This window comes from Drosophila ananassae, chromosome 3L (assembly GCF_017639315.1).
Source record: "Drosophila ananassae strain 14024-0371.13 chromosome 3L, ASM1763931v2, whole genome shotgun sequence".
Classification (NCBI taxonomy): Eukaryota; Metazoa; Arthropoda; class Insecta; order Diptera; family Drosophilidae; genus Drosophila; species Drosophila ananassae.
In genome coordinates this window covers 9,505,629-9,530,472 of record NC_057929.1, presented here as the reverse complement: position 1 = coordinate 9,530,472, position 24,844 = coordinate 9,505,629, and the positions used below count along the sequence as shown (strand labels likewise).

Below are 24,844 nucleotides of genomic sequence, written 5' to 3'. Positions count from 1 at the left end.
TGTGACCAAAGCGAACAGCAGTCAAAAGAATAAAGCTGGCTAGAAAATCGAAAAAAGAAAAGCTACGGGGGAGGATGAGGTTGGGAAGTCTAGGAAAAATATGGCCAACATAACGAAGCGAGAGGAAAAATTGCTAGAAAATAGTTTGCCATTTTCCACTTCGGCGCTGCAATTTGCCGCGCTGGCAAGTTTAATGCGAATTTAAAATGTTGTCGATGATAATCTATTAATTATAGCTTTTGGCCGCGGCAGCCCAAAAGGTGTTGAGTGAGCTGCCAGTGGGTGGAACAAGGAATCGCTTGTTGCATCAGCTTCTCGGAATTTCTCCCGCACAACTGACCCCGAAAGAGAAATTGTTTGGATGCTAAAGGGTTAACCATTCCATCGATTCATTTTTTCCTTTCAACGAATACAACTTTGATATTCTTTAAGCTAAAAAATTTAAGTTCAAATTAAAGAATAACTAGTACTGGCTAGTACATTGTGGCTTCGGCATATTGGCAGTTGATCTGTCTTTCCCATTTCCCATTTCTAACTGTCTTCAGCAACGCCCCCCAGCAACACCTTGACCGGCACCCCAGCAGCAGCTCGCCATCCTGCAACTGCAACAGCAACAGCAACATTGGCAACAACTTGTCTAGCAACATGGAGAAGCAAATTAAGTTGGCACTCTTTAATAAGATGATGATGGTTTGGCTTTGATATATCAGCGCGCCTAGCTGGCTGGCTTGCTGGATAGCTGGCTGGCTGGATAGTTGCAAGTTGCAAGTTTCTTGTTGCTTGTTGCTGGTCGGGGCGTTGCTGCAACACCACAACTGGCCACAAAAAAGGTCTCGTGCCTGTTGTTGCTGGTGTTGTTGTTTGGCTGTCGGGATGCCATGACTCGGTGTGGCGAACGGCATTGACAGATTGCAACTGAGCGTGAAAATAGTTCCCATGTCTGGGCCAGTTGGGTTTTTCATTTCTTTCCTTAGGTTTTTCCACCTTTTTTTTGCGGCTTCTAATGCTTTGGGGTACTTGCCGTTATTGCTGCATCCGTCCGCGCTGCCTGGCAGTCATTATATGGAATTTTTTGGATATATCATCTTTCGACCGCTGACTGACCGCCCGACCGACCAACCAACCAACCAGCCAGCCAACCGGCTTACATGCAACACGAAGTGTTCTTCTTGTCCCTCGATTTTGCCGGCGGTTAATTTTTAGCCTTCTGAGCCGGGGACACGTCTGCCCAAAAATGTTTCGTTTTATTTTTCGGCACACAGGCACAAGTACTTTTGCTATCATTGCAATTTATCACGGCAGTCGGTCTTTTTTCTGGCCAGTCTCCACCGAAAGCCAGAAAGCCACGGCTTAAGTGAGAAGTGTGCGTACGTGTTGCCGATGCCGCCGGTTGATGATGTTGCCGACAATCGGAGAGGTGTTGCTGCAGCAGATTGCTGGAGTGGATGAGGCTGCCACCACGGCTCACGGCTCATGGCCACAAAGGATGCTGCTGCCCACTAACAAGCACTTCAACTAATCATAAAATTATGAGGTCGTCGTCATTTGACATATTTTCCAGACATTTTTCGAGTCATGCCAAAAATAATTGCAAAAATCAATTTTGCTTATCAGAGAAGTCTTGTGGGTCACAGCCAGTCATACATGGTCTTTATTCCTTTAAACTATATACATATGTAAAATATTGTACCGTGTGGCAGGTAAGACCTTCGCTTCCCAGCATGAAGATGCCGACTGTGATTCTGTTTAAAGTGCATTGCCAAAGGTCTGAGTGTCTCGCAGCAGTGGGAAAAACTGCAATCTCTGGCAATAGAAAATATTTTCCAAAAATGTCTGCCATAAAATGATAAAGAAAATTGCTCTTGACGAGTGGAACTGTAAACTCACAAACCCTGGCGGGAAGAAAGTTTTAATATCCTTCACTTAATTCTAAGAGTGTGCCTTTCCATTTGCAACCACTGTAGTTTATTGATAATTTATGCCTCGCATCAGTTTTCGTACTTTATTCGCGTCCAGATAGTTTCAGCAATCGTCTCCCTGGCGAGCTCAAAGCGATTTCATTTCCTTATCATTATCACCTTGGCCCGGACACGGTGATGCCCCTTGTGGCATTGGAAACCGCGGCACTCCCAGGCCTGCCAGTCCCGAATGCCTGGACTCCAAGCCGGGCTTATCTGGGCGGCCTTAACGTAATTTAGCATTTAATCTTGTCTCGGCTCTTAAGTGTCTGCCACAATTTACGCGATGGACGCTGTTCCGAGTTCCTTTCAAGGCTTTCTGCCTGCCACTCTGACGCGGATTGGAGACTTTGGGGCGAACAATGGCTGCTAGTTTTACACTTGTTGCAACAACGCGGCAACAACAGGTACGAGACTCTCCTGCTGCATCCTTCTATGACTTTTGCCATCGGATGGGTTGCTGCAAGCACGTGCCACCAGAGGCGTGGCTCTCACCTTTCCTGATTTACGACATTTCAATGGAGTTGTGGAAGCACTTTCCGGCTAAGCCAGACGTCAGCATGAAAAATCGAAGGTTATCCTGGGACATTTCGAGACTCCTCATTTGCCTGTCGCGACACACGCCGCACAGGAGGTCCTTTTTCCTTCCCATTTCCGAGAGTGACAAACTTTCCCAAAATATACACTATCCAGAATTAATTTTTATGGCCCGTTTCACGCCGCGAATTGGTCAAGGTCACTGAAGAAAGGCACTACACGCGTAAGGTAGCGTGAAAAATCAAACGGAACGTGGCCGGCCAGAGAGAAACTGAAGTTGATGTTGCAGCAGAAGTAGAGCTGAAGAGTCCGCCTCCTAGATGCCATTTACATGCTGCCTACCCAAAGGCCCTCCACATGCGGCCACATCTGAGCAACTGAAAGTCTGATTTTGAATCCGAATCGGGCTCTGAAGGGGCTCTCCTCGAAAGCCAACGCTCCTCCAGCGATCCCCACCGCATATGGCCGTGAAATTTACGACACTTTCAACACTTCACGCCGCCGCCAAGTGTGAAGCGGAGGAGAGCTGGGTGATCACGCACACTGGCAAGTGCAGCTCTCAAGCCCACGCTACACTGTGAGAAATTTGGCAGGGCTTTTAGCAAAAATATAAGACCTTGTGGGATAAATTCTTCAGTTTTAATCCAAAAGCTATTAATTATAAACTAGATTTGCTTTCATTTTAATCTTTTTTATTCAGTTAACCTCTTTGTTTTCCGTGTGTGGCAGAAAATAGGAAATGTGGCAGCCAAATTAGTTTTGACAGGGCAACCAAATGTTTACACATGGCTGCCAATGCAGCAACACCTCTCCTAGAGATTCGGTGGGTGTTCCCAGTTCCCAGTTCTCAGTTTCCAGCTTCCAACTGGCAACTTGCAGCATCCAGCAGCACATAAACTACCAAAATATTTTAATTTCAATTTGGAATAGTGGGGAAAAGTCATGCTGGGAGCAAGTGGTTCGGTGGCTCGCTGAGGCTGCCCCGCTTGTGACAAACGCAACCGCCAACAATGACGCAGTTGGTGGTGCATTTCTTCGGCATTTCTTTAAAAATAAATTTATGTGCCCGCCGCCGCCTTCGCTGGCGAGTCTTTGATATTTGCTCGAAGGCTTCCTCAATGAACTTGCTGCAGCAGCTCCACATTTTATATACATATATTTTTTGTGCGGCTTCTGTCGAACTAATTGCAAACAAAAAGCGAAAGATACTTTTGTGTTCTGGTTTTTTATGGCCCCCAAATGCCTCGGTCGCAGCCTTAAATTTCGATCTAATGAAGTTTAATGCGTGCATTTCTCATAAATTATATGAAGGTCCCCCGCTCCCGGGGATCGACTGCCCTTTTGTGGATACCGAAAAGGAACCAAAAAAAAGATGGTAAAAAAAAAACTCATATAATGCTCCAGCTTTGTAGCGAAGAGCACAGGCGAAAGTTGGCCGGGATACAATCAGACCATGCTCTGAATCCCGGGTTTTATGGGTTTTTAATATTGCCCTTTATGAATTCTATGTCCGGATTTTGCATAACAATAAAGCGGATATCGGTCAACGTTTTTGTGGCAACGCAATAAGTTGAAAAACAATTCAGGGGCATATACCGTCAAAGTGCATGAGTCACACGGCCGAAAAGGTCAGACGGAAAGGCGTCAGTAAAAGTTGAGAGTAGAATTGGTTCATTAAATACAAAAAAAATTATATAAAATACAGTCTTCTTTTGCTCGTGGTTAACTGACAAATACTTTCGTTAGTTTTTAAGCTACTTACCCCGCAAATTAAGCCACAAATCCCTTCCTATCCGATTTTTGTTCGTATTGTTTCCCTCTTTCAGGGGTACAAGTGCCCAAATCCATTGTCCTGGATACTTCCTCCAATCCCAGAAATCTCACCACGTGTTGGCCAAACATGAATTTATCGTCTTTCTGTGAGATTCGCCAAACATCTGTCTAAAATGCAGAAATCACGCAGCTCGGCTCTATCGGTTCTAATGTGCAGTGGAAAAATGGGAAAACTTCATAGAACTCTGGGTAGAATGCCCGGAATTCAGTGTCATTTTTTATGTGACAAGCCCGTAGCGAAGCACGTACTAAGCTGACACAATGATGCAATCATCACGTGCGGCACAGGCAGCCAACTCTTGCAGCATTTGTTTTCCAATTCCCAATTTTTTTGTTGTTTTTCAGCCACAAATATGCAATGCAGTCAGAAATTTGGTGAGAAAAGGGGCGAGGAGGGGCCATCGAATCCCGGGGCTTTGACCAGGCTATTTATGACGTGGATTTCGGCCACTTCCCTGACTGTGTTCTGCGGTTTTGTTAGAGTACCGAACGAGAATAGCTAATCGCCAGAGGAGGGGAAACCCTTTCATATTTTAATTGTCGAGCTAGTCTTCTGTGCGGCAGCTGGCATAGTGAGGCTTAGTAGAGCGGTACGTGACGGGGCCACACGCGCGACTCTTACCACTCGTGGGCACGGTCATTCCGCACCACCCAAAATACACACAAAAAACATAAATTTTTTGCTTGAAAAATATGTCAAAATAAATCAGGTTGAAAATATTTTCACAGTCAACAATTTTTATTTAAATAAAAAACCAACCTTTCATTGAGACATTTTTTTAAAGATAAATGGCAGAAATACCTAAAAATATTTCAACTTCTTTCTTTGCTGTGCATTTCCATCCAGCCTCATCTGATCCGGCTCTGGGCGAGTGCATTGACTTGGCAATTAAAATTCTACAGATATGCGATACATTAATTACTCGCTTCAATTGAAATGCAAATGCCAAAACTCGCCCAGCTCTCTTGGCCGAGACGGGCCGAGCCGGGCCGGGCTAGCGTGTCTCGGCCAAGTTAAGAATCAGCAGGAGGATGGGTGCGGGAAGACTAGTTTCCTGGAAAGCCTCTTCGAGATGATTTACAACCAGAAGCGCATTTTTCTGGCCTTTTTCGCTTTGCGACCAATATGCGACCAAAAACCCAGAGAGACTCTGAGACTCGCAGCTCGAACAAAAGTTGACACTTTATTGATGCTCATAAATTTCGACGTCTGGCGGCAATTAAACCAACACGTCCCCAAGGACATGGCAGGACGTCAGTGATTTGTTTACAAAGATTAGCGCAGAAAAACCGGGAGCAGGGAAAATTTGTGTCAGGTGCGCCAGGTAACCAAATAACCGGCAGAGGGTCGAAAAGGCAGAAGAGGCAGGCAAAACGTCAGAAAGTGCACTGAATTTATGTCGCAGCGATTTACGGCCTTTGCGCAATGTTCTCCGGGGCCTCTGGTCCTTGGTCTTTGGTCTCTGGTCCTTGGACCTTGGTCCAGATCCCTTTCCGTCCGATCGTTAGTTAGCCAGAAACGAGTTTCGTCCTTTTTGGCGGAAGGAGTGAACGTAAACGTCAACGCCTCTATTTGGGTTACACCCATAGGCGGCAGGCGACTTGTCATACGCCCACAAATCCGAATCGCAATTCCGGACTCCGGGACTGATGTTTTCCCTTTTCTGTTTTTTCTTTAACTGTTTTTTTGTTTCGAGCCCTCTGGATGTTTATCTCGGCCATGTGTTGCTGTTGCGGCAGTGTACAAAATTTCGCCATAAATATTGAAATTTATGTAGTACGCGAAAGGAAGGATGGCCTAACAGGCCAATCACCAAACTCTCATGTCCTGTTTCGGTAGTTTATTAGTATTTATTTGTGGAACATTTGGGCTCGGCATTGTCAAAGGATTCATGCCCCGTTGTTTTTATGGCCAATACATAAAAAAATACACCCGAAAACTTATTCCCCTGGATTTATTATGGTTTGTTCCAAGAACTGGACTTACTGGACTTTTTCAATCAACATTTTTCAAATGACAAATCAACAAGTATGCTTGGTTATACAAGAATCCACCCAAAAGAGGCCCAAATCATTTGTCAAAACATGTCATTTCGGCGGAAAACAATTTAACAACATTTAACCAAAAACCAACTTGGCCAATCAACATAAATTTAAAGCGCATTCGGGCGGCTAAATCGCCCAAATGGCCATTTGTGGGGCTGAAAAGTGAAAGTCTAATGTGGTTCAACTACCAAACAAATGCCTTCTGGTACACACATACCCCATGTCCGCGTCCATGTCCACGTCCACATCCCAGTCCATATGTCCTCCCCCGCCTCGCGGGTCTTGTAATTTTCTACGGGACGGAAAACAGCAAACAGAAAACTTTTATTGCAATAGGATTTGTTGGCCGTTTGGCCAGCCAGCCAGCCAGCTAGCCAGTTAGCCAGCTAGCCAACTCAGCCAGTTAGCCGCAAAAGATCGAAATGCAAATGGCCGAGACAAGCGTGGAGCATTTTGTTGGACAGAGCGCCCAAGTGGGGTCGACTGCCAAATCAGGTTGAGGCGTTCGCTTTACATTTTGGGCGCAAACCCAAAGCCAAAACGCTCCAGTTATGTCAAGTCTACGAAAAAAAAGTGCCGGCACGAACAAAAAAATGAGGTAACTCTGTTGAAAATTGCATTGCCAGGAAAACAGGGAAATCTTTGCGTATTTTCCGTATCGTTGCCTTGTAGAGCAAAGTGTTGTATGTGTCCGCCAGCCTCAGACACCCAGACGTGGTCGTAATCTGTCTTACCGGCCCAAGTCTTTCCTCATATAAAAATATTTAGCTCTCCACACGAGGTTAGTCGGAGGAGTTTGAGAAATCAACAAAAATCCTAAGCCTGAGTAATACATTTTATTAAAAATTGACTAATGTAATATAGATACAATCAGTGGGAAACAGTTCAAACCCACCACTCCTATTAACTCCAAAATTGCTGGCCATAAATCTTCGAGTTCAACTTCAATAAAACGAAAACAGGCCGAGAATTTGATTTGACATATCAATAATTTATAACAAAATTATAGTTTGGATTCGATGCACCACCGGAACTGCTGCCGGCTGGTAATTACCTCCAAAAATGTTGGCCATAAAGTGTCGGAGAGTTGGTGTTGGTCGGCGGAATATCGGCGGGACCCACTGAGTTGTCCAACTGAGTGCTCGCTCGCCCGTTCGACAATGCTACGATTAAAATCGGTGTTAAAATTTATGCAACCAAGTTTTCATGTGATTTTTATCGACAACAGCGGCAACAACAGCACTGGATAGATAATTTCAGATGTTGTTGGCCATTTTCGGCGGCCGTTCATGTGTGTAATTGTGGCTAAACAAGCAATTTATTGGCCCCAACATTGGCAACCCAATTGGAAATCTGCCAATGGATGATATGCTTTGGAATTGGCCACATACCAACAGGTGTCGGGAACAATGTTGTATTAATTTATCTGCACTGGGAGTTCTCTCAGTTTCGCATCGGGTTCACCACCGCAGTTCGTGTTTCCAAAAACCAAATAAGGCAGCCGAAAATGTATTGCTATCTGACCAATCCAACAAACCCGCACAGCCGCTTTGCATTTGGGGGCTTTATTAATAGAAATAAATCAAGTTTTGTGCACCGACATCAATTAGCCAGGCAGCCAGCCAGCGAGGCAGCCACCAGCCAACAGCCACGGCGAAATCCAGCTTCCTACCTATTGGCGTCAGATACAAATGTATCTGTATCTGCACATGTTCGCGGCTGCTGCCTTGCCTGCTGCTGCTGGTGCTGTTTTTGGCCGTGTTACAGCCGGCACATATGTTAATAATTTGCAAAATGCATTTGTCTGGCGATAACACGCAGGTGATACGCCACCAGAGATCCGTCCAGGGGTAGGGGCTGCCGGCTGCCGGCTGGGGGCCGGGGCACACCCTTGGTTTTCATGGCGCCTGGACTTTTGCTGGCAATTAGCGCTCTCGGATTTGACCTTATCGCCAGTCGGCTTATGAAGCTATCAGAGCACAGGCAGCCAAGATCGGACCCTGTCATAAGTCAGAAATGAAACCAGACTCCCAATGAGACCCCAATCAATGGGTAGAAGCTGCCTCCATTAGATAAAAACTCTCAGTCCCATAGATAAAGCCCTAAACGCAGCGATGCACTCCCCAAGATAAGCGACCAATTCATAATTCTGTTGTTTTTTAAGGTTTTTTGGGGCCTGCCCGAAACAAGGCAACAATGTCGCGCAGGCGTAACTCGAAACCAGAAGGGACAATACTCGTAAATCGTACAGGAAAGAATATTTCTGGTTTTTATTTCATCGCCCTGTGGTGGAGAGGTAGGGCATACTTTTTAATTTATATTTCGTTAATTTTTATATGAAGAGTTGACATCCAGACGCAGCGTTCCGAGACCAAGACCGAGACCGAGATCGAGACCGATCCCGATATCTTTTCGGTCGTGGCCGTTCTCTTGATTCCTGTCCCATCTTCGTCTTGGCCGTTATCGCCCGTTTAGGCAACACCGCTGGGAGCAGAGGCCCCAAACCCCCAACCAACTCCCAATGCCCCTGACATTCTCGGTCCCAATTCTGAATCGGATCCAGCTTCTTCGGCCCCAACTCCCATTATGATAAATCATTTTTGTTTTCATTTCTTGACATGTCTCTCTGCTGGAAAGTCAACCGTTCTTATCTTTCTTGTCCGCTGTCTGTTCTACCGGAAAAAGTTGTTTACGAATTTGAATATTAAGCCCATGAGCATATCAGTACTCACTAAATTAATACTCAATGGAAATAGCAGATGCAAAGATCCTTTTCTTCTTAAACCTCACAGCTTGCAGATAGGAATATGCCACCACATCGATGTAAAGAAGAAAAACTATAAAGGAGTAAGTTTTGATCAACATTAGATACTATGAATACTTACTCAGTGGCAGCAGATAAGTAATCACAGACTCAAGTTCAAGGCCTGTGAAAACGGCCCACAGCATGAAGAAAACTTTCACCGACACAGGAACTATCTGCAGGACCAAAAACATACTCAAGAGAGTGATGGATTTCTGCATACCATATTTTAAGAGTTTATTAGTCAAATTTCATTTTTAGAAATAGTTACCACAATTCCCCCAAAGATCAAAAATATAGAAACAAAATCCATCACAAGATAAGCAATTCCAAGCACCCAGTAACCTTCCAAGTCCTCGCTTACATCGTCGCCCCAAGTGTCCCAGTATTTTCCCTTCTCGAATCTGGGATTAATAATTTCAGAATACATAACAAAAGCCAGAGCAGAGTAATAAATGATCAGCCAAAGCCCGCTCAAAATACATCCAACCCGGAGGCTAAAGAAATAGCAGCAGAAAGTGACGGTCACCATTTTCGGGGGCTTACAAAATGTTTGACAAGTGGAGCTACGAATGTCGAGTCTAGACTCTAGAGTCTCGAGTCTCGTGAGTATTAAATTGATTTCTCGAGCTTTTAATTACGGCCTGCCTGGAATCAAAACTAGGTTGCAAGTCCCAAATACATTGACCCGGCAATAATAAGTAACGTGAGCTTAAATGAACATTTAGGAATTCGGCTTTAACTGGCTTATGATTCATGCGGTGAATCGACCTGGAGACCAGTGGATGCGAGCCAATTTAAAGACCAAAAACCAGAAACAAAAACCAACTGATAGCATCTCGGCAAAACGAAATGCCATAAAAAAGATCAGGGCAACTCCTCGTTCCTCGTTTTTGCAAAAATTAAGAAATTCATATAATAAGTTCTGCGCGCATTTTGCTGAAAGATTTTATGTGATTCGACTTGGTTTCCATTCGGATTCATACGTGTGGCAAAGAGCTGCAGGCCGAGATTCCAGATATCCCGATGCAGATCGCGATTGGAATGGCGGAGGAACTCGTTGAGCCCGGTGAGTTGTGGCCATAAAGCGTAGTTTTGTTTTTTTTTTTTTTGGCCACCAAATCCGACCGGATGGAATATACAAATATATGTCGCCCACACTGCGACTCTGACTGGGACTGAGTCGGAGAAGTGCATGGGTGCTAATGTGACACTAAACTGATGTAATAAAAAATCCGCTTATTGGGCCAACAAAGCCTCCAAAGCAGGCCAAAATTAAAAACTAAATACCTGCGAGACCCCGGCGACAACAATATGAAATTTCATACTGACTGACAGGTCGGCCCACGAACACAAAGACCCGAAAAAAAATACAAAGAGAGTGAACAGAAATTAAATCAAATTTCAAATGATCGGAGCCAAGGCTTCAATGGGCAGAGGGCACGGAGTAGAAATCGTCGAATTACGGCAACCAAATCGACTTAATAGCGTCACACCTGACAAAGTCTTGAAGTGACTTTGATATTCTGCTGTCAGGTGTCTAATTCGAATGTCAATGTCGCCCTGCTTGTCCCAAGAACTTGGCCTCTTGTTTTGGAAAACAAGATACGAAGCCGAAGCTCCTACACCCTTGCTGGTAAATCTCTATTATTGGGGTATATTAGGATGGGAATTATAATTAAAAGAAAAGTTATGGCAAGTTGCATAAAATAAATCGAAGCGAAAAATTTCTAATCCAAGTTAAGACCAGAGGGGCGAGCCTTTTAGCCAATATTTAGGCCATTTCGTATCGTATTCAGAAAACGAATACCATTTACGAATCATGGAACTATTAGCCGTCGATCTGCGTAAAAATATCATGAAAATAGATATATACAATTTCGGGTGCATTTTTGTCCAAAATCATGATGTTAGAAAATTTTCGAAAATTGGGTCAAATTTTAGTTAGCCAGGTTTTGATGTAGAATTATAGTACTCGAAGATACAAGACCGGGAAAGTATGACATTCGTGTATCGGATAAGTATGAGCCAAGTTTTGACTATCTCCCTGAAATTTATAGAGCCGAAAAGCCTCTTGACCAAGTGAAGATGATAGGGTAGCCAAAAAGAGAACTTTTGAGTCACGTTTCTGTCGATATTTAAGCCATTTTGCATCGGATTTGGAAAAGAAGTACCAATTATTAATCAGGGAACTCATCTCTTTAAATCTGCTTCAAAAAATTGCGGAAACCGAGAAATAAAATTTTGAACCCATTTTTGGCCAAAATCATGAGGGCCAAAATCATCACGAAAAATGTCTCAAATTTTAATTTGTCAAATTTTTGTGGAAACTGATAATACTCGAAGATATAAGATCGGCCAGGTATAGAAATAAACGATTTGAAAAGTATTTACCGAGTTATGGCTATTAGACGTTTGTATTTGGCAAAAAAAAATTAGCTTCAATATAACAGTCACAATATCTTCGCTCGCTATTCTGAAACTTAATATTTTTCTTAATTAAAACTTTTTTTATATATTTTAAGAAAAGGTTCATGAAAAATACAACACTGTTGTGTGCTTGAAAAATAAAAGTATAATACCCCCTGCCAGGGTATAAAAATGTGATCAAACATTTGGCTGCATGGAGTCACAACAAAAAACATATTAAATTATTATGGCGGAGCAATATTTTCGTAATTTCTCTTCGATCAGATGCTGGGGGGGGCAACTCGTTCCGGCCGCCGTATGAGTACTCACTCTGAGACTCGACTCGACCATCGATCAAGTTCGAGTGCCCGTACTTCAATTATGCGTAATTTAAAAGAAATTAATGTCGTGCAAGAAATTACTTTTCGGTCTTTGGTTTTTGGTTTTTGGCCTTTTCGCCGCCGTGTTTCTTTACTTTTTTGGGTAAAAACAACATTTAAGAGCGGCGAACGCGCAAAATATAAAACTGCGTCCATGTTTGGGGCACATAATCATAATATTTATAGTATTGCCACTAAATGCAGGTCGCGCCCAAAAAACACAAATTGGAAAGGAAAAAATTGCTTCTTTTATGCAGAGGATAAAGTATTTTGGAAAATTCCTCAATTAATTTTATACATTTTAAATGGCAAACAAGAACTTAAACATTTGGAAATCAGATATTCAGTTATTCTACCTCTTATCTTGGATAAGATTTTTGGAATCAGAGTTGCAGAGTTCCCTCCGGGTGATACTCAGCATTTTTCTCACTTGAAAGCTCATATCTCAATCCGGCCATTCCTCATCCTGGTGGCAAGCCCAATTGCTTTATATGTACTTCTTAACTTATTCCCCCCAAAAAAAAACACAAAAAAAGCCAAAAAGAAAACAACGGCTACAACATAACCCTCAATTATGATATATATTTTATGAGAGCACTTGAGAAACCGATGGCAGAAGACAGAAGACAGACGGAAGGCGGGGGAAACGAGCCCTTTGTGTTCGGGATATTGTTCCTGTGGGCCAAAAAGGCACACAAACACACACTCAGAGTCCGGGGAGTATAACAATAAAATAAAGTGCAGTTAACACATGACTTGGCGCAAATAGTGTCACATTTTGATAAATGACACTCGTTTGTCAAACGGGCACCACATCCACATCCACTCAGCCATCCAGCGAGTCAGCCAGTCATTGAGCCAAGATATTCCTTCAGCCGCGAGTGCAAAATTAACTTCAGGGTATGTGGCCCTCAATCTCCTTCTTGGGTCTTGAGTCTTCAGACTTCGCCAGTCCTAAAATTACCCCCCAAAAATAACGTTTAAGCCAAAAACGTCTTGTCAAGTCAAAGGCTCGTCACTCTTCTGGGGCGAAGGTGTCCGTGTTACCAGAGGAACAATCTTGACGGATGTTCCAAAAATACAAAAAAAAAGTTACTTCGTCCAAGGGACAGCTTTATTATGTCTTAATTCGTACTCTCGGCGATTTACTCCGATCTGGGACCAAGCCCAAAAAGAATCCACACTCCAGTGCTTTCCAGTGGGTCAACTTTCGTTTCGGGGCGTGTTTCCCAACTTGGCCATGTTGGCTGGAGCTGTTAAAAAAATTGAATTAAATTTGCCGGACGCGCAAATTAATTTCCGTATAATGCGTGGGGCAAGCGTTTTCTTGTAATTTCTTAATACTCACCATGTACTGCACCCAGAAAGTAAATAAAAAAGGCAAAGGTGTCCACGGCATCATTGGCATCTTTTCATTAGGTGGTCTTTTCCGTCTTCTGCTTGTGGGCGCGGCAGTTTGGCCAAAACTTTATTTACCGCTAGAACCCGATACCCCCCTCGATACCGGTACGGTGAAGCCTCGACAAGCTGATCATCTGCCGCTCTGGCCGTTCCGGGTAGGTGTAACCATAAAGTTCGCGCTTGCAGGCCAAAGTGAAAGAACGAGTTTTCTGCAATAACAATTACAAACACTTAAGCCAGCTCAACTTTGTTGCAGTTATTTTTGTTGTTTTGGGGCGTGGTTGATTTGTCAGAAAGGCAAGTCTCAAAATAAAACCGAAAAAAGTGTATCCCAAGACATTCCGAGACTTACGGGGTATTCTCCCAAAACTCCTCTTTCAATCCCTGTGTTTTGCGGCATAAAACGCTTAATTTCCAAGCCTGGTGTTATAATCCCTCTATTCAATTGGTTTTGTATTTGAAAGTGGCACAAACCAATGCAGTAGACCTGCCGTGCACAATGCATCGACCATTTGAAAGTCAATAAATTTAAACATTAGCTAGCATTGTCAGTGGCACATGGGGCGTATACGCAACGTGTTAAAAATAAACTGTTTTCGAATTGATCGTAACTAATCCAGCCCATCACGATAAATTATGACTTAAATCAGCTTTGTTCAATTTTCAACTCATCGTGAAAAGTGTGTCACAGGTTAAATAATATTTTTAAAGGTGTTGAAAATAAACAGAAGGTGAAATAAAACGATTTGTATGGAAATAATACAGTTGTGAATGGATGATATTTTGAATGGGTTTTTGCAACACGAGTTGGCATATGTATTTTAAAGAAGTTTTGTTCTCTACAATTTCAACCAGTTGGAAAGCATTTTTTGGAAACCTAATACCCCACTTTTGTTCACAGTTTTCCATTCACAAAAAAAGCGCAGCAACGCCTTTGGTGAAGCTTATAAAATGATGCATATTCCACAGCAACAGTGCAACATCCAGGCGGCAACGACATAATTTAGTCTTTTCTCCCTCCCCCAACGAGTGTCCCCAAGAAAAAGCCAAAAGAAAATGCCTTTTTTCCACTGCCACTCCCCTCGGTCCATTGTCTGGTGAATTAAGTGCAAACATTAGCAGGGAACAAAGCCCATGGTCGTGATGATGATGATGATTTGGGGAAAGATGATGATGAGGAAGATGTTGGGCGGTGTTGCCCCGATAATGCCCCATGGACCTTCCACCTAGGCAAATGGAACGTGATAAAGCTTTTTCTCTTTTCAACTCCGCTCGTGCAAATGATTATCAATCATTTTGGGATTAAAATTCCTTGTGGTGTTTTGTCACACATTTCCCTCGACTCTAGACACTGGAGAGTGAGATATACTTAGATTCGGATGCAGATACAGATACATATATATATATGTATATGCAACACACATTGTGTTTCGTTTTGTGGCTGCTGTCGTCATCAATATAAACTGCGCTGGTATTTAGCATAAAAAAGTCTTTCACTGCCACGAACGACAAACGGCCCTCAAATGCTGCAGGTGTCCCAGCAACAAATCTCCTTCTCTCCGGTAAACGGAGGAAAAGCTGCAGATACAGCACAGATAGATGTGCTGCAGATACATTTTCAGATAGAGAGATACACCTACAGCTGCATCTACAATCTGAGGGGTTAAAAGTGTTGCCTGACAATATTTCCTTGCTGGCCGATCTGTTTGCCATTGGCTTTTGTTGTTAGGTTGTTGGGTTTTTCCAGTGTTTTCCAGCATTTCTCTATTTTTCCGACTTTAGTTTTTTGTTTCTGCTTCAGTTTCAGTTCCCCCGGCTCGCTTTGTTTCTTGTTTCGTACGATTCTCACGTCTGTAGCTCCTGACAAGTGGATTTGGCGGCATTGATGTATGAGTTTACAGATAGTTTCGACTTTTCGACTTTTCCCCCTGGGTTCTTCTCTGTCGTGTTGCATGTGCTTAAAGTTGAGTGATGCTGCTAATGGTGGGTAATTAATATCGTAACGGACCCGGCTCTGGACGACTGGACCTCTATCTGAAACTGGAACCGGAGCAGGGTATCAAAATTGTGTCCGTCGGCGTTTGACTTAATCCGTCTCGTAAATTGAACGGCCCACCGAATATCATAAATTTGACCAATAAATAAGCCCCTTCTAATGCCCGAGCTCAGCTCCGAGCTCTAAGCTCTGCAATGAACGATTTCATAACCAATTATTGTCCAGATTTATGGAAAGCCTATGTCTCAGATTCGTGTCAAGGCGTTGTCAAGCCCAACCATTCTAGAAGCAATTAAATACGAATTCTATTTCCAGAGCTCGCTCAAATACATTTCCGTAATGCCATTATACCAGGTAGCAGGACTACTTAAACTTATATTCCAGAATCTAAATTCGAGAGGGAAGTGGGACAGCCAGGCAGCGGGCCAGGTAAGTGAAGTAGAAACTAAGCGGGGCTGTAAAAACTGTCATGATTTACAGTTCGCACTTTTTACGATCCCAGTGGCTGTTGGCTTGGCCTCCTTTTTTTGGTCATTTTTGCCTCCGGTGGTCCGACTCTATCGGTTTGAAATTATATGGAATTTAACTGAGCGGGAAATATTTAAACATATTTCTACTTTTTTTTTTTATTTGCCGCTTCTGTCTTAACTCTTCTAGGGTACCTCGGCTCGGGTCGGCCTGAGTTTTGTTTTATGTTTCTGGCTTTTATGGCCTCCAGTTCATTTCCTTTAGGAACGGTGGCAGAATGGCCATTAAAAGAACTCTATTCCTTCACTGGAACAAAAGAGCATTGAGCCTTTTGATGCACCGACCTGATGTAATTAAAATCATTTATTGGCATATTTAAAGCTTGATTTCGCCTCGCCCCACGTAATCCACATAAAAACCGATCCGATTGCGCTTCAAGCAATTTCCACGGCCCCCAGTCCCCAGACCCCAGTCATGTAACATTTTCACTTAAAATTCACACTTGATACACGCAGCGGGCATTTATCATTTTGCTAAGATCTCTGGCCGTTGCCTTTTTAGAGCTTTCCTGGCAAGCCAGCAAGTCGGCCTAAAAGTCTTAGGGTTTACAGCTCCGTTTTCGCATCTTTTGATTTATTTTCAAGTGCTCGAGCTGGAGCGTTGTCGCTGCGCGGCAACCTAAATATTGAGATACAGATCTGCGGTCAGTGTCAGTTCCTTTGGCTCATTAGACGAGTGCTCGTAAAAAGCCAAGCCAGCACATCCCAGTCATCCCGGACAGTTCTCACGGATCCACGAAGCCCCGATGCCAGATGTCACCGATACGGGGGAATAATAGTTTGGCTCGAACGTGCTCGGGTTAAGCTCTTCACGAGATAGCCCGGCTCATGGTAATTTGGCAAAACTCCGTTTAGCCGCAACAAATTGGCCAATATTCATTATGCTCACTTTGAGCAAGCATGGGAAATTGATTTCTATGGGGGTTTCTAAGGGAATTATGCTTATTCCAGATTTAATTACCTTTCGCCGAAGGAAGCAACAATAGCGAGTGCGTGGAGCTTGCAAATCGGAATATATATTTTCGATAATTCCCCTCGACACTTTACGAATACCAATGAGCCGAAAAAGTCTCGAAACTTGAGTCATCCCTGTATAATAATAACAATTTCTTATTGTTTAAGCCACAAATGCACCGTTAGTAGAGTTCGTTCGCCCTATTTTTGGAATCCGTTCGGCATAAGCCTGTTCGGTTTTGTCGTGGCTTTTATCAATTGTTCAATTGTCGGGCTCGAAGCCAAAGTATGACAAAGTGGGCAACATTAACGCTTTGTATGCATCAAAAGACATGTGGAAAACCCGAAAAAATTATGACAATTTCATTCGAAGAACCACTTCGTCAATGTCAGACTGACGAGCCCAAAAAAAGAGATCTTGTTCCCTTTCGGTTCTGGACCTGAGCCTCTTACCTGGATAGGTTTACCTCTGGAAGCGACATGTCGTGTTTTCTCGTTTTTAATGTAACAGAAAAAGCCCACCGACTGGTAACTAGAAATGGCCAGAAAATGCCTAATTGGTTAAGTTACTACGCCCTGCTTCTGGGAATTGTCCTAAAACGAAACTAGCGCTGTAACTAAAAACATGGCCAGAATTTACATGTTGTGCAACCCAACCAACTTTGGTGTGTGGTCCGAAAGGTCAGAAGGCTTGACACCGTCTTAAGACCGTCTTAAGGCAAATCAATATGTGCGACCACGAGGAGCAGACCCCAAAAAGTCAGCCCAAGCAAAACAGTTGGTTAAGACGGCTTAGAGAAACACTTGGTCACTTCTTAGTGGCATTAACACTCGAAGTCAAGCCAAACAATGGGGCACAGTAGGTTGGTTTTCCCCATAGGATGAACCTGAAAATAGTTTCCCAAAAGGAGCTATTTAAAAATATTCACTGCGCCGATTTCTAGCCTGGCATTTTATCAGTGAAATGTTTTGATATTTCTTGTCACTTTTTGTTGGCTTGTCGGCCACTTTTTGGTAACCACTCTGGCCAAAACTGGCCCACCGTAAACCACAAAACAACTGAGTGTGTGGTTGTGCGACTATCAAACTGTCAGAAATTATGACATTTGAAATTTCACGTAACCAGGCAAGAAAGTTGAGGCTCACTCCGTGCCCCGAGCTCCAAGCCCCACCAGATATTCGTGAAAAGCCGAAGCTAAAGCCAAAGCCAAGTGTTTCAAGTGTCAGGTCTTGTTGTTGCTGTTTCCTCGAAATAACATACATAAGAAATTTTCAATTACAGTTCGTGCCAAAACGCTGGAGATCAAATTTAGCGCCCAGCTCCCGGTCCGTCCCGGCCAGCTCCGTCTGTCCGGACTTGTTGTCTATCAAAAAGTATCTGGAGGAAAAAGCACCGCATCAGCGTCAGCAGACGAACATATTTAAATTGTTGAACATGAATATGAATGGTGGGTGCCTCACATTGCTGCAAAAACAAAATCTGCCTGGCCATATTGCCAACAGCTTTCGGGGGCTCAGACACACGCGCCAAAAATTTGTTTTTTTTACTTCAGATTTCGAGTGCAAACGAAATCTGCGGCTCTGGGGTTTTGCATTTGCTCTGGGTGTTATTCATTTCATGTGATTATTTTATTTTTATATGTATTTTTTTTTCAGCTTCGCGACTGTCAATGAATGGAACGCGATTACTTGTTTTTGTCATCGCCCCACGGTGGAGTGCTGCGGTGTCTACAATTGTCGAGCATGCAAAACGAGAAGAAATACGAAAGAAATTCATTGGGATTCGGGGCTGGCTGGCTACAAAGAGCTGGGAAACATGATCCGCACTCCGCAAACACAGCACGAAATACAATTTCCGAAAAGTTGATTTGGCGTCAAAACATTTTTGCTTTATTTTTGTCATTTAATTGAAATTTAATGATAAGGCACTTATTTATATGCAAAGCCGGCAATCGACGAATCAGGCATATGGATTTCGGTGGGCTGTTGGCCAAATGACTCAACCGAAGGCTCCCAAACATGAGTAATGGCATCCAAATGTTATTGTTTAAATTGAACAGCGATTTGTATGGCAGTCCTTCATTCTTCTACTTGTTTTCTTAACATAAATTTATTTTTCTTAAGCATTTATAGAGAATACACTTGTCGCATTCCGGACCACTTCCGTTGGCTGATTTGCTCACTTTTGAAATTCGATATTTACCAATTTTTCACCTCAAAGTGAAATTTGGCGCTTTTCAAGAAGCTTGCGATTGCTATTTTTGGGTTTTTTGCTCCCATTGGGATTTTTGTACCTAGAACAGCGATTCAGGAGGGCCCAAGAAACCCAAAAAATAAAGAGCCCCCAAGAAAAAGCAGTTAACTAGGCAGAAAGCGAAACACTTCACCGGCTTCAAGCTGGCTAAAGGCAAAAAAGAGAGAAGCTGACAAAGCAATTTGCAGGCGAGAAAGGTGATTTTCAAATTGGTTCATTTTGGCCCCCGGCTCTGGGCCGTACATCTAGCCTTATTGAAATCGAATCGAATTGAATGGAACGGAATGAAATTGATTTATTTGTTTGTTTGCCTGTTTGTTTGCTGGCGCGAAATTTGCATATAAGTGCGATATAATTGATTAGAAAGTGTGTGTGCGTGCGAGGGGGTCTCTAGAGTCTAGACTTTAGACTCCAGCTGGAAGGAGTACCAACTTTTGTACATATTTGTGTGAATAAACGCACTTTCGCTAGCAGGGAGAATGCGGGCATCGGGCACCGGGCAACGGGCATCGAGAATAGCCTGAAACCGCTTTTGAATGTGCATATTTTCCCAAGAATTTTCCGGGCCGGCAGCAAATTGCTATTGAAGAAGGCACCGAGCACCGATGATGGGGAAAAACTTGAAGTGAAGTGAAATAAAAAGGCAAAGCACAGCTGTCAGGCCGGGCGGGCACTCGAAATAATTTTCGTGGAAATGTTTCAACAAAAAAGAAAACGCCGAGAAGAACCACAAAACTTTCCTCCATCATCATCATCCCACCACGCAAAGTTGTATTCTTTTGTTTGAAGGCCGCCAAGAAATACTCGTACATCTTGTTAGAGAATCCCAAAAACCGAAAAAAAAATTGAAAACGCCGCCGAGTAGGCCAGTTTTCGACACTTGTCCAAGTGTGAAATGCTGGCAGAGATGATCGCTGGGGGGGTTTGGAGAGGGTCTCTTCTGACAGCCAGTCTGTCTGGCCCGGCCAACAATTTGTTTTTCCCCCACTTACACTTTAACCTTTTCCCAATTCCATTTCCATTCCCATTTCCATTCCAGTCTGGGCGGCATAATTTCGGCAACTGTGTAAAGTGGAAAGCGACGACTTGTCACTTGCTTTTCTTATGAAATACGTCAGCGGCGGGCTAGACAACAAAAAATATACATATATCAGGAAAAAAACTATGTACATCCCGGGTCCGAGCCCGAATAAACGTAGAAGTTGGAGGAAAAAAACTTCAAGTGGTTTGTCAGCAACATTTCAAACAAAGCGTCGGCGATGCACCGCGGCAGCAACCAGCAACCAGGCCCACCAGCAACATCAACTGGAACAACAGGGTCCTACTCAGCGACAGTAAAAAGTTTAAGCACAAAGAAAAATATTTAAGATTGAAGAGTATTTATTTTTAATCAATAAATAATAAGTGATTAATTAAAACTAGTTAACACATAGCAACTTTTTTACAAGCCTCTTGAAACTTTCAATGTTTAAAGTTTTTTAGAGCTATCCTTCGTAAAATCTTTATAATCTATAGAATATTATTCACAATATTCTAATTTTAATTGAAATATATATTTTTTTTATTGTGCATCTGAAGAAAAAACTTGTTTGCATCCTCTAACGAGGCTGTGCATTTTGTTCACACTCACACTTACACTCACTCACATTTGTCAGCCATTGAGGAGCCGTTGCCACCGCCCCCTAAAGCATTCAAATCCCCCCTCCTTGGGGGCACCATGTGGCATATAGAACACATCGACATTTCAACCGGCAGGCGGCAAGCAGCAAGCGGCAAGCGGCATGCAGATGCAGATACAGATACTCGTACTCACAGATACCCGAGAAGCTCGTAAAGCACAATGAATGCTGGATGAGATTCGGATGCGGATGCGGAGTCGGAGTCGGATGAGACAAAGCCAGGGGCTTCGCAGGGGACTGCATAATAAGTCTGGCAAATCTTGAGGTGGAAAATCTCGTTAAATATAAGTCACTGAGACCCAAAGCCACTCGAATCTCAGGTATGTGCTGAAATCTGCACGTGGGTTGCCAGCAAAGAGGTGCAATAGGAAAGTGTTGAACGAGGTTAAGTAGTTTTAATGCAATCTCCTATTTATTTGAACCAAATTTATATCGGAGTGTTTAAGGAATTCTTTTTTCAGTAGTCTCCAGTTATTGGCTTACTATATTGTTAGATTCAATATAATCAAAAGTAAACAAAAAGAAAATTCCCATTCAGCTCGTCGATTAATTGCAACTCGTTCGTTTTCCTCTGCGCTTTTGGATTTTGCTAAACTTTTCAGTTGTTTCCTTATCGATTGCAGCTCAATATCCATGGAGTCGGAGAGCACGATTTCTTAATTAAAAGTTGGTATTGTCTAATGAAATGGAAAGCGCTTTTCCAGCTGCGTGGTTGGGTGGTGCTCGAGTATCCACCCAGAGCATTTGAGCATTTTGGGTGGCCTTTAGTCTGTCTAGACAGTGTTAAACTTTCCCCCGAACATCATCCTGGAGCGCTGAGCTCAGGGAGAACTTGGTGATATTTATTTTTACAACCGGACATGCTGGAAACTTTTTACGGGCAGCCCCGACGAGCTATGTACGTGCGAAAGTGAAACGCTTAAAAAGGCATCGAATGTCTTTATTATGCTGGCCAAGCCAATCAACTTGGCAAAATCGAAACTGCAACAGCAGCAAAAGCAAAAGCAAAAGCAGGAGGAGCTCTGCAACATGGCTTGTCATCAAATTTTATTGTTATTTAAATGACGAGACGCAGGGGTGACCCTCTGCTCCGCCAGCCTTCTCAACCCGCAGAGACACCCCCTTACATGCAAACCGTATTCCCTGCATTGTTGCCAATATGCAGCGCATGCCTTGCCCGTATAAAGCCAGGCCAAGACCGGCAGAGCCACTTTGTATATAGCTTCTCGCCCATACATATATATTTATTGCGCCTCGTTTCAGTCAATGGTGACACTTGCTGCATTTTAAATGGTCGCAAGCCAGCACATTGAGGCTGCTTTTTGGTAGCGTGGAGCGGCAAGGGGATGTGGCAAGTAACGGGGCAGAGTGGTTGGGGGCAGAATGCAGAAGGTGCCTGGCAACACATTCCGCGGAACCGTCTACGTCTCCGTCTGAGCCCGAGTCTGGGGTTTTAGTCTGCAAATGTCCCAACACGTTTCGCGGCCATCATTTTGCGCAGTTTTGTCCATTAAAATCATCAAAATATATGGCGCTGGGGCTTATGTTTATGAAAAATTTGTCGCAAAACTTAATTTTGATACTTTGTTTATAATGGTATTGATGCAGGTGCAGAAATGAGAGATAAAATATAATTGATACAAGTCTGAAGAACATTGAGCTTCCAGCTAGTCATCATAAGTTTTGAAGAACTTTTTTCTTAGTTCTTACCTTGGTGTTAAAAAAAAAACTAACTTTAAGCAAGGCAATATAAAAAAATTCCCTGCTAAGCCATTTTTTAGTGCACTTTTAATACGTTTTCAGCTGACAACTGCATTTGGCTAAATGTGCAATCAAAGCAAAGTGCTAATAAAAAATTAGCCACGCATTCAAAATGGTTAAACACCATTTTGGCCACGAAAGAGCAAATCAAACAAATCAGCCCCCAAGCCCCAAACACTGAAGAGCTGAACAGACTGAAAAAAAAGAGCACAAGAAGTATGGCAAAGGCAAATGCGGTAATTATTTTTTAATGTAACAAAATAATATCTGGCCAAAACGATCAAGTCACGCAAGTTTCAGCCCAGGCTCTGGCCGAGGCCAAGAGGAAATTAACATGAGAATAAATAAGAAATTTTCAACAGTCTGGGCCGAAAATTCGAAACCGAATCCGCAGCACGATAGCACGCACGACTTATGCTCAGGTGGACTTGGTTGGCCAGGAGCGGTGGAGACTGAAAAGTGTTGCCGCTTGCCACCTCATGACGCATGCGCCGCGCTTCCGTTCACGATTGGCAAATTATTTGTGACCGGTGCGAAATTCAAAACCCCTTTGAAAAACAGAAACCGTTAGACCGAGGAGCGACTTAAACTGGAAACAAAACAAAAGTTAAATGGAGAGGGGCCCGGCTATATCTATCTGATTAATCGGACGGCCCACAAGACATTTCAACGGCAGCAACATCGGGCCATCGAATAAAATCAAATTAAAATCCCCTTCATCCATACACCAGAAGGAGACAGTAATTAATCAATCCGCACTTTAATGTTGATAATATTCTCGCCGAGAGGGGAATCGGCTGTTTAATTTAAATTTCATTTGGGCCAAGTTAAAAATCTCTTTATTCCGATGCCGTTCCCCAGCCGCCGTCCGCCGTCCGACAAATGTCTCGTCATTAGGCCGTCGAGAGTCTTTCGTTTTCCGACTTCCATTCCGATTCGGCGTTCGTTTCAACACTTGATAACAAGCCGTGGCAGCCCCATTTTCTCGCATTCGGAAAAATCACTTTAAAATTAGTGAAAGTGATTGATTTTTCCACTTAATTTTAGGGTAGACAACGGCAACGGGCAGCGAATAACAAAAGTAATGCCGATAATCAGTTGGGGCACCTCGTTTGCCTCAGCACCACCGACAGTCTAATGTGAGTCCAGGTCCGCCTTGGCCAAATTGTCTATTTGGCGCATGCGTCACAGTTGCAAGCATCGGTGGACTGTTTCACTTCCGTCAGCTTTAAAAAGACAATGGCAATAGACATATGATGTCCAAGATGAAGCCTACTCCTGGGGCCGTATAGTTTTGTACTTCAAGAAATCCTCAGATTTCACAAATTATGTAGGACATATCTTAAGACATTCCTCTTTGGAATCCCATGTAAATTGGCTAAGATAGTGCCAGATTGCGCAGGAGGCCCAACAGAACCCAGTTAACCAAAAATCTGTTTTTGAGAAAAAATTTAACAACACAGAAAAATCTTTGGTTTGGGGCGCCAGCCAAAAGGGAAATAAATAAAACACTCACATTATGTGGATTTTGTGGTGCACTACAAATTTGCATAAATACCATGGCAACACCAAAAACAAGACCAACTGAAAAAGCAGCAACAAGGCCAGAAACGGTCACAAAAGTGGTGCAACAGCAGCAACAATTGGCACAATGCGTCGCTAACAATGCAACATGTTGTCGTTGTCGCTTGTAGTTTGGCATGTTGTGAATTATGTTCGGAATTTTATTTATTCGTTTCCCCCTTCATGGGCTGTTGTTCCAGCTCCTGCCAACTTTTTATATGCAAACAACGTGCTGCATCAATATGGCAAGAACAGGACCCTTCGGATAAGCGCCTGCCTGTTTTTCAGATTTTTTAACATTTTTTTTTTGTCCATACGAAGAATAAATACTATGGCATGCATGATGACATAGAGGTCAATGCGATTTTTTAATTGCAAACTACAATATTGCTTACTTTTCAAAGAGTTGTACACTTCTCGGTTGTTTTTCAGGACTTTTTATTAATATTTTTACCTAAAAAAATAATGAAAGTATGTGAATTTTCAAAGGAAACATTAATTTATTATTCTAATCTTAATTCTTAAGGTCATACTTTACTACTTCTACTTCTATCAAAAAAGAGCATTCCACAACCGTCTAAACAATAGTCCATAAAATCCTGCCGTGCTATGACCACATTAGAGACTGTAGCGTGTCATCGGTGAAAATGTGTTAATCTTTGGAATTTAGTCAAAAGTCGGGCTTTAATCATAAATATTGGGTGGGTCAATGGAAGTAGAAGTGGGCGGTTGGGAGGTTGGGT

General features: G+C 43.0%; 2 protein-coding genes across 4 annotated transcripts; one reads left to right on the top strand and one right to left on the bottom strand.

Annotated features, from left to right (window-relative positions):
* Nucleotides 1-8,620: 8,620 nt before the first annotated feature.
* On the bottom strand, nucleotides 8,621-9,824 carry LOC26514413. Its single transcript, XM_044715448.1, has 4 exons — nucleotides 9,449-9,824; nucleotides 9,260-9,392; nucleotides 9,107-9,211; nucleotides 8,621-9,041 (listed from the first exon to the last, which is right to left on the bottom strand). The coding sequence occupies exons 1-3, from the start codon at nucleotides 9,707-9,709 to the stop codon at nucleotides 9,111-9,113; spliced, it is 495 nt and encodes a 164-aa protein (XP_044571383.1). The 5' UTR covers nucleotides 9,710-9,824; the 3' UTR covers nucleotides 8,621-9,041; nucleotides 9,107-9,110.
* LOC123257236 lies at nucleotides 9,678-18,991 on the top strand. Of its 3 annotated transcripts, XM_044715447.1 has the most exons (3): nucleotides 9,728-9,782; nucleotides 18,127-18,292; nucleotides 18,501-18,991. In XM_044715447.1, exons 1-3 carry the CDS (start codon nucleotides 9,750-9,752, stop codon nucleotides 18,662-18,664), a joined length of 363 nt encoding a protein of 120 aa, XP_044571382.1. In that variant the 5' UTR covers nucleotides 9,728-9,749; the 3' UTR covers nucleotides 18,665-18,991. The 3 variants fall into 3 exon arrangements, 1 of the variants encoding a protein (XP_044571382.1); XR_006507245.1 differs by lacking the exon at nucleotides 18,127-18,292 and having other exon boundaries at nucleotides 9,678-9,782; XR_006507246.1 differs by lacking the exons at nucleotides 18,127-18,292; nucleotides 18,501-18,991 and adding an exon at nucleotides 9,842-10,564 and having other exon boundaries at nucleotides 9,698-9,782.
* Nucleotides 18,992-24,844: the final 5,853 nt, after the last annotated feature.